This window comes from Danio rerio, chromosome 3 (genome assembly GCF_052040795.2).
Source record: "Danio rerio strain M-AB ecotype USA chromosome 3, GRCz13ab, whole genome shotgun sequence".
Lineage (NCBI taxonomy): Eukaryota > Metazoa > Chordata > Actinopteri > Cypriniformes > Danionidae > Danio > Danio rerio.
This window is the reverse complement of record NC_141023.1, coordinates 46,146,033-46,156,362: the sequence shown is the minus strand read 5'-3', so window position 1 is coordinate 46,156,362 and position 10,330 is coordinate 46,146,033. Positions and strand designations below refer to the sequence as shown.

Here is a 10,330-nt window from a genome sequence, read left to right as displayed (position 1 = left end):
TATGTGTGTGCTTTTTTGTTTGTTTGTTTGTTTGTTTGTTTGTTTGTTTTTATTTGAATTGTTTAATACAAGTCTTCTGAAGAGACAATCTCTTTAAACAATGACAAAGTAATTTTTTTTTTAATAAACAACAGTTTTATGAGTTTGGAAGGATGCGAGAATAAGTAAATGATAATTGATTTTTGGGTGGCACAGTGGCTTGGTGGTTTGCATTGTCACCTCACAGCAAGAAGGTTGCTGGTTTGAGTCTTGGCTGGGCCAGTTGGAATTTCTGTGTGGAGTTTGCATGTTCTTCCTTTGTTCGCGTGGGTTTCTTTTGGGTGCTCCGGTTTCCCCCAGAGTACAAAGACATGCGCTTTTTTCCGGGCTGCTTGTTATTGGAAAAAAATAAATATTGGGATATAAAAATAATTTTATTAGATTACTTTATTTGGAAATAATTTCTAATTTTATATTGATTGGAATAAGCAGCGTAAAACATACAAAATTATGCTATATATATATATATATATATATATATATATATATATATATATATATATATATATATATATATATATATATATATATATATATATGTATATATATATATATATATGTATAACAGTTGAAGTCAGAATTATCAGCCCCTCTGAATTATTAGGCCGCTTGTTTATTTTTTCCCCAATTTCTGTTTAACGGAGAGAAGATTTTCTGAACACATTTCTAAACATAATAGTTTTAATAACTCGTTTCTAATAACTGATTTATTTTATCTTTGTCATGATGAGAGTACATAATATTTTACCAGATATTTTTCATGACACTTCTAGACAGCTTAAAGTTAACTAGGTTAACTAGGCAGGATATGGTAATTAGGCAAATTATTGTATAACAGTGGTTTGTTCTGTAGACAGCTTATATAGCTTAAAGGGCTAATAATTTTGTCCTTATTTTTATTCCTGTAATATCTATGCTTTATTATATATAATAATAATAATAATTAATTTCATTAAATAATTAGGCAATTCATGTTCATTAAAGTAACAAACTCTAGAAATACATCCAAATTAAATTCTTTCACATTATTAGATTTGACTTTACAAATCACATGCTCTAAACTGTTTTGGTCAATTATAATCCCAGTTTGACATTCCAGATGTGCGATGTGACTATTGCAGATTCACACATTGCAATATCGATGATGAAATGATATATTGGAGCTCTAACATGCACCATAAGTGAATGAAATAAAATTGGCCTGAAATTGACCTCTGAATAGAGACTCAGCTAAAGGAAAATGAATGAATGAATAAATGAATTTTGGGTTGAAATAATCCTTTTTGGGGTTTGCTTTTCTGCAAAATAACTTTTTAGTTGTCACATTCATACAGAATATACAGTATACAAGTCATATGGACTAGGCTTGTGCTTTATTTTTTATGAGCTCTTATTTTGTTAACTCTAGACAATGTTCTTCGAAATTCCCCTTTTATATTTCCCACAAAATGCAAATGTGACAGTTCGGGTGTCTGGTTGCATCGATGCAAATGTGTGAATAGACTACTTCAATGAGACTAAATATCAATATAATACACACTGTACATCCACATCTATTCACTTGATGTCTTATGAAGCCCTCAAATAATTTGAGTAATTACATGTTGCTTTCATATTGATATAACCATTGTATATAACATATTACACTTGTAAATGGTGAAAACATGATTGATTTTTTTTTAAAGTGCATTTTTATTTCCCTTCATTGTTCTTATTTTGCCCAAAACTGCTTTTAACCTATATGTGTGCCATTTAAGAGCCTCACCATGACATGAATTAGCAGTTGCCTTACTTGCATTTAGTAAAATACAGGTAAACCACATACTTTAAATATTACCAACATGTTCCTCGCTACAGTATACAACCAAGCACATATTTCCTTATTACTGGAATGTGGAAAGCTACTGATGGGACGCTACAGTATGCATCGGTAAGTTTTTAATCCAATTTTAACCACTTCTGCTTTTACTGTTCATTCATATTATAATCACACACTAAAAGTGGTATTTGTAATACAAAAGCCTTGATTCTCCTGCATTCCTGCCCTAAAGCGAAGTTCTGTTGCGTAACTGTGTTGTATTTCTTTCAGAGAAGACTCTTTATGATGGTTTGAGAATTGTGGATGTTTAGGTGAGCGGTCATCTCAACCCTCAACATGCCTGAGCAATCTGAAGATCAGCTGTCGAACATCTTTGAAGACCTCAACCTTCTGTCTCTTAAAAGACAGCAATTCACCGATAGACGCAATGTGTTGGCCATGCTCATTCAGTTCAAGAAAAACAACGGGCAAAACGAGCAACGTCAGTATGATCAGATCGAACCAAATAATTGTTTGCTTTTTAATGATTTACAACAGAAGCCAGATATAATGTGAAAGACATCTAGGAATGATTTTTAAGAGGAAAATTCTGGTTATAATTGACACTGGACTACATTTGTATTGAGATTTTCACATAATGGATAAATAAGCTTTTCATTGATGTGTGGTTTGTTCGGATAGGACAATATTTGGCTGAGATACATCTGTTTAAAAGTCTGAGCGTAAAAAAAAAACTTTTTATATACACTAGAAAAATGTACAAATATCTCCATGGAACACAGTTTTTACTTATCCTAATAATTTCTGGCATAAAAGAAAATAATAATAATAAAATAATAATAATTTTGACATATACAATGTATTTGTAGCTATTGCCAAATATATACCCCTATGACATAAGTTTTGTCATCCTGGGTCACATATGGTTGCATGTATGTGTGTGTTTTTACAGTAAATTTCCTATTTTAGTGAACTGATGTCACTCACATTAGATCTTTAAACCAACAGAGTATTCCAAAGAGAGAGAGGAACTTCAGAAAATTGATGAGAAGCTTAAAGAGCTCTCTGAGAAAAAGGTTGAACTGGAGCAAAAGCAAGAGCGATTGAATGGCTTGCCTACTGTAATAAGTAAAATGACACCTCATGCTTTATACTATGCTTAAACATTTAGAAATTGATCTTTGTGTTTTTTGGAAGCATAGTTAATATTATTATCATTATTATTATTTCAGACACATCATCATCTGGTGTTGTATTTGTTGACAGACCACCTGATTTTCCAGGTAAGAGTGTTTATATGGTAATAAATATATGATGCGCACTCTTAAAGTGATTTATTTTGTATTCAGTATTGTAAATTGTACTCTCTCTCACATGGGTTTTAAAACCGTTATGAATTTTTTCTTCGGTTGAACTCAAAAGAAGATATTTTAAAGAATAATGAGTGCTAGTACCTATCGAAATCCATAGTATGAAAATGTTACTAAGTAAGTCAATGGGTGCCAGCAACCACCATTCTTTAAAACATCGCCTTTTAAATTCAACAGAAAAAAGAAACCTTACATAGGTTAGTAATTGGTTAAATGTTCAATGTTGGGTGAACTAACCCTTTATATGAAGAGTTAAGATGCAAAAACCTCTAAATGCCATCTAAATTTTCTTCTAAAGTGAGCATTTTTATCAGGCTCCTGTGTGTATGTTCAGTAATATCACTTTTATGGCACATAAAAAGTCCTTTTCCTTTTCTTTAAAGTGAAATATCTCAACATGAACAAAGGAGGTTAAGAAAAATGTTTATTTTCTATGGAAATGTCAGCCGGCACTTTTTGCATGTGAACTCTTCATATGTTCTCTCCATTTCTTTAGATTATTAGGCTCCACTTTATGTTAGGTGGACTTAACTACTATGTAGTTACATCAAAATAAATTGTACTTGATGTGCTCATGATGCATGGCAGAACACTTCTGTTGCTATTAGGATGGTATATTAATAAGGCTAGGGAAAAGTTTAGTTGTGTGGGTTAGTTTAAGGGTGTGTTAAGGTGTTAGGGATGGTCAACAGCGTAATTATACATGTAATTACAAAAAATAACTACAGATGCAATTGCATGCAAGTATTTAAGCATTAGGACAATGAAAAAACATATACTAGTGGCGGGCTGTTATCAACGTTAACATGCTGTGTTAACGTGAGACTCTTATCGAGCAATTTAAAAATATCGCTGTTAATCTATTCTCAAAGTTAAGTTGGGACCTTGGTCTGTTCTATGCAAGCTATGGTGACTTTCCTGTTGATATTTTAGAGTGGATGTATACCTGGCCGAATTGTAACATAGGGGGTGAGAACAAGTCTTCGAACCTGTGTGTATTCCTACTCTGAAATGACCTCATCAAACGTAATGTGCTAACATGGATGCGTTTCACTAGAGTGGATCTGATAAATGTTAGCTACACATCTATCTATCAGGCACCTGTAGAGTTTATGCGTTCGAGTAAAACATATACCAATAAAATGGAGCAGGGGCTTTTTAAATTGAATGATGGTGAATAAAAAGTCAAACCGGTGAGCTGTCTGACAAAAAAAAGTGCCCTTCTAAATCAAACCAGCAGAATGCCCTTCTGGATCTTTCACTTACTTCAAAAACACTAATGAATACGTTTACATGGACATCTGTAATCTAGTTATTTTCCTTAATAGACAATAATATAATTAAGGTGCATGAAGTGCTTTCATGTATGAGTTTGGGTGACTTTAACTGCAGTTCGGCAGTTTCACTTTAACTCATGAACATTTTATTCATGCCACCGTGACAAACTGGGGTATTAGATGCAAATAAGGAGTAAGGACTGGTGAAAGTTTTATGAAATTTAATAACGCACGCCGAATGGAAAGAAAAAACTCCCGCATTTCGCGGTGTGTGTGTGTGTGTGTGTTGTCCTTTACTGACAGCCGCGTGTGTGGATCTTGTCGGAAAATATGGCAAAAGTCCTACATGACAGTAATGGTTTGATTGCGGTGTTTACTTCAATAATGCCACTAATATCTGCATATTCCACAACTCAATTCCATTTCTGTTTAGTTCAGTTATGAATTTAGTTGGATTAAGGTACTCAAAATAGCTTTTTGGAGTTTATCGCTGTCTACAGTTTAAAATTCATGTTTAACAGAATAAACAGTTTGTAACACAAGTACATCTTATTAAACATCATTTATTTTCATCACCAATTATCATTGTGGAACAGTTTCTCAATCAGTTTGTGGTGCATTTTAAAAACAGGAGATGAGCCCCTGGTCTAATGTGCCACCTGGCTTGAGAAACCCATTCTTAAAGACTTACTTTTAGTCAATATTTGGGTAGCACGCATATTCTGAATGCCTTCGGCAGAATTCAATGAGCCATTTCAATCTATATTAATCTAGATTAATTCCAAGATTACAGTGAGATTAATCTATATTTTAAAAAATAATCTATGCCCACCTATAGTATTTATTTACACAATAAGTACATAGTAAAAAAAAATATTAATTTCAGTCTAGGTACATATTAGTAATGTTACTCAATATAAAATGACTAATTTAAAAAATATTTTTTTTCTTTCGGAAAATTGTTCAAAACAAACCGAAAATGGCATTTTGTGACATCAAGGCCAAATCCCATTTATTTTCAACCCTTGTGTATTGTTTAAATGTATTACCCTTTCATTATGTTCATGGCTGTTTTTGACTTCCATTATAACATTTTTTTGATTGCAAAGCTATGACATCATAATCATGCATTCTTGATTGTTGGCCGTTTTCCCTGTTTAAATCAATTGTAGATTTTACTGTTGATATTTTTACTGTTTCATCAGTTGGTACCATTAACCCTTTACATATAGGCCCATGCAAAAAGTTTCTGGACTTTATATGGAGCTCTATGAAGTATTGCAGAAAATTATAGTGTGCGTGTGTTACTATGTCTACTATGTTCTGAGGTGCTTATTTAGATTTTCTCAGTCATACAAAGTAAGTGCACAAACTCACACAAGCACACACACATACTATACCACATAGAATTCCACATAAAAGCCAGAAACTAAGAATTTTTTTTTATCTGATGATCAACAGTAAAAATGACAAAATCTTCAATAGGGAAAACCACCAGCTTTTTACCAACAATAAAGAATGTAAAATGATATGGTGTCATTGTAATGGTAGTCAAAAGCAAAAACAGCCATGAACACCAAAATGTGTCAATATAAGATTTGTCACCAAAACTCATTCCATTTGCTGAAATACAGAGAAAGTTTTGGTCAAATTAAGACTCAACATCACCAGTGGTTACAGTGGTTGAAAACGTCCCCAGCAGCACACAAGGGTTAAAATTGTGGTGAGGTTTGATGTTTTTTGAGATAAGAAATGGCTGCATAAATACAAAGCAGCTTCCTCACAGAAAGCTTGTTTGTTTTCTCAGCTCCGCAGGTTATTTTGGATGTTCGGCAACTTCCTCCACAACCATCTCTAACACAGTGTCCATTCTGTCAGCAGTTTATAACTACAGATGTCTCAACCCAAGTTGGCAGTGTGGCCTATCTTATGTGTTTCATCTCCATTATATTTGGGTGAGCTGCCCTTTATGTGCTTTATTGTCAACTATGCTGAATAGGATTGTTGAGATTCTCTAAAATTTCCATCCCTAACAGTCCTTTCAGTTTTCCATCTGATATGGTTTGAGGTCTGAAATCATTAAATATTTATTTTAGTGTTTCCTCAGTAGCACATGACTGACTGTTCATTTCATGCAAATAGCTTTGATAAACGACTATAAATAATTTGTAATTAATAGCTGTGTCAAATATTATATGGTAATAATATGAATTAATTAATCTCTAAGTTTTGTTAATGTTAAAAGTCCCACTGAAGTGCATTATCCAGTATGACATGAGGGGCTACATCTCCATTTAAAAATAAGGCCAATCAGGCCAATAAGCCCCCCCACCCCACCCCCCCCCCCCCCCCCTAATTTCTGTTTACGGAGAGTAGATTTTTTTCAACACATTTCTAATCATAAAGTTTTGATAAATCATTTCTAATAACTTTTTTTTTTTTTTTTTTTAATCTTTGCCGTGATGACAGTAAACAATATTTGACTAGATGTTTTTCAAGACACTTCTATACAGCTCAAAGTGACATTTAAAGGCTTAATTAGGCTAGTCTGGTTAGGGTAATTAGGCAAGTTATTGTAAAATGATGGTTTGTTCTGTAGACTCTTGATAAAAAATATAGCTAAAAGGGGCTAATAATTTTGACCTTAAAATGTTTTTTTTTTTTTAATTTAAAATTTTTATTCTAGCCAATTTTAATTTAATTTTAGTCGGTGGGTGGGCTAATAATTCTGACTTCAACTGTATCTATATAAAATATATAACTTCTCTTGACTGAATATTTTAATATTAAATGAATAGTTCACCTAAAAATGTAGATTATCCCATATTTACTCATATTCAAGCCATCCTCAATGACTTTATTTCAGACAAAGATATTTTGAAGAACGAATGCACATTTGGCAGCCTTCTGAAGTCAGTGATTTATTTTGCCTCAAAACACACCGATGCAATGCTTTAACACACTTGTGGCGTATGCATTAGTTTCCTTCTAAATTGATGTGCTTTTAGAAACTTAAAAAAGGACCTCTATCCAATATTCAGCATGGAAAAGCTAAAACTATGCTGACTGTAAAATAAGAAAGTCATATACATCAAGGTTGGCTTAAAGGTGAATAAATTATGGGATTATTTTCATTTTTGGGAACAACTCCTTTAAGAGCAATGAATTAACATGAATTAACACCAGAAGGTTTGTTGAAAAATATAAATGGACTTGCCGAAATGTATGATTCACATTAATCAGCGATTAATCAGTGTTTCAGTGCTGAACGAAGCTAAAATAGCCGATAAAAATAACGTTATTTACCTCAGTGTCCACGTCTCCTTAGTTCAATGCAGTAGCACAGTAAAAAGGTGACTCTAGAGGGCAGCATTTTGCTATATATGATTTGTATTAAAGAAATAGTTGACCCTAAACTTAAAATGGTCATCATTTATTCATCCTTGTTCAACACCTATGTGAGTTTCCTTATTCTGTTGAACACAAAGGAAGATGTTTTGAAAAATGCTTGTTGCTGGCACCCACGGACTTCCATAAAATTGTTTTCTTTTTATGGAAGTCGATTGGTGACAGCAACCCAACCAGGATTCTTTAAAATATCTTCTTTTGTGTTCAACTAAAGAAAGAGACTTAAACACATGAGGGAATTTTTATTTTTGGGTGAAATATCCTTTTAAACACTATTTAGATTATGTTTTCAGTGTTTTGAGGGATATTGAGTGGTTCTCAATGACATTTGAGATATTAAATAAATGGTAACATGTTTGCTTTCCTGCACCTATTAAGGGATGACCATGAAAGACTGAACATATTTTGTATTTTTTTGCTTAACTTCTATGTGCAAGCCAGAGTATAATAAAATACAAACGATGCATCAAGAAACATGTTTTGTGAATACTTGCACTGTTTGTTGCTGCTCTAGATTTGCTGGTTTCAAACCGACAAATTCATATTTTTGGCGCAAACTTGCATTCACAATGGTATGAACCATTATAGGGGTGGTCAAATCTATATTGAAGTTATCTATTATTTTAATTATTTATATTATTTAAGATACAGATCAGAGCAAACTATCTCGTAATTATTAATGAGCAGATACCCCCATACATCGTTTTTAATTCCTTCAGTAAAATCAAGTGTTAATTAGGGAGGGCCAGACCCCCCCCCTCCAAACCTCCATGTAATATGCACCCTGGTGCTAGTCTATGCTATTTGTATTAAGAATCACACGTGACATATTTGTGTTCTTGTTTATTGTGTAGTTGTGTTGCTGGCTGCTGTCTAATCCCGTTCTGCGTGGATTCCCTCAAAGACGTGATTCACAAGTGCCCAAAATGCCGCAGTCACATCACCACTTGCAAAAGGTTCTGAGGGCAGAAGCTCTAATCAAGCTGCAATGAACAGGAAGCTCAGCAGAAGAATCTTCACTTTTATAATCATTACGCAACCCGAGGCACCTGGAAATGTTTCGGAAATGTCATCCTGACCTTTTTTATACAGGGAAGATCCCAATGGAATTCCCTGCATGCCTGTTTTTAAAGGTACAGTCGTGATCTTTCATTGCTCACTATTTACCAAAAGGAAAGTCAACTTCGGAATCTACAAGGTAACTCCAGTCTACTGGTTTAAACTTCAAGAACATTCAACACTTAATTATGGCTTGGACATACGCTTAAGTACTAAACGCTTTCATCATGATGTAGTAGAGGAATATAACAAACTGAATCAAGACATGATGTGACTAAAGGCTTGATTCTGTCTGGATATATTGGAGTTTGAGTTCTTCAGCTGATTAAAAGGAATTCAGACGTATTCCGTCTCGTTTTGTAGGCCTTTCCTCTGAGAAAAAATATTATCAGTGGTGAAATGTCAAGTCTATTTATTGTTTTAAAGCTTTCTTTGGATTCAGTTCTGCAAGTATGGAGGGCTCAATGATTCATTGATGGTTTCAAATGCAGAAATATTTAATGATAAAAGGCTGTATATACAATAAAGATATATATACAAAGAGAAAGTATTTACAGTTGCACAAATAGCCTACATTTGCGTAAAAATATATACACTGTGCAAAACATGAGGCATACCATCTACATCACGCTGGTCATTACATTTTCAACATTTTGTTTTCTTCACAGCAAAGCAATTACTCTGTTGAATATGCTTGATAAAAGTACACCTCGCTACAGGTCTGATGATAGGATTTTGCTCCTTCATGGGTCTTTTTTTGTACAAAAAATAATTCTAGAGAAATAAAACGTGATAAAAATATATGATTTTTTTGTGTAAATTTAAAAAAACTAAAAGCGCTTGGTCTCTGATAGAGACGGAACTATGGTATCCCTTTAAAAATTACATTTCTAAGCATAGAAATACATTCTTTCATTTTGACAACATGTTTGGATAAAGAACTGATTGTCAACGGGCTCAGTCCAAGATCAAGTAGGTGTACTATTTGGCATCATTGGCATGTTTTCACAGAGCGTCTAGGGAGAAATGTGCTATTATATTTGCCAAAACACTTAATAGAGTGATAAATTAAAACAGTGGTGATAAGAAAATCATTCAGATGTCTGCTTCAAAATGCTCCAGTCGCTACATTTTATAGAGGAATACTCTAAAAGTCTTACAGATTACTGGAGAAGATGCGCTTTAGCAACAGAACATTCACAAAGGCTTGATGTCACCTGCATTTCAGTGGTTATAGGAACATACCACTTTTTTAAGGAGTGGGGGGGGGGGGGTAGCTTCATTTTACAGCTCAACGACAGTTTAACTGCTGAGCTTTACCATTTTAGTATTCATTCAGTCGATCTCCAGGTTTGGTG

General features: G+C 33.5%; 1 protein-coding gene across 1 annotated transcript; it reads left to right on the top strand.

The window, feature by feature from the left end:
• Positions 1 to 1,211: 1,211 nt before the first annotated feature.
• LOC147846016 (uncharacterized) lies at positions 1,212 to 9,773 on the top strand. Its single transcript, XM_087245083.1, has 6 exons — positions 1,212 to 1,969; positions 2,129 to 2,339; positions 2,867 to 2,986; positions 3,091 to 3,141; positions 6,313 to 6,460; positions 8,768 to 9,773. The coding sequence occupies exons 2-6, from the start codon at positions 2,195 to 2,197 to the stop codon at positions 8,874 to 8,876; spliced, it is 573 nt and encodes a 190-aa protein (XP_087101209.1). The 5' UTR covers positions 1,212 to 1,969; positions 2,129 to 2,194; the 3' UTR covers positions 8,877 to 9,773.
• The last annotated feature ends 557 nt before the right edge of the window (positions 9,774 to 10,330 follow it).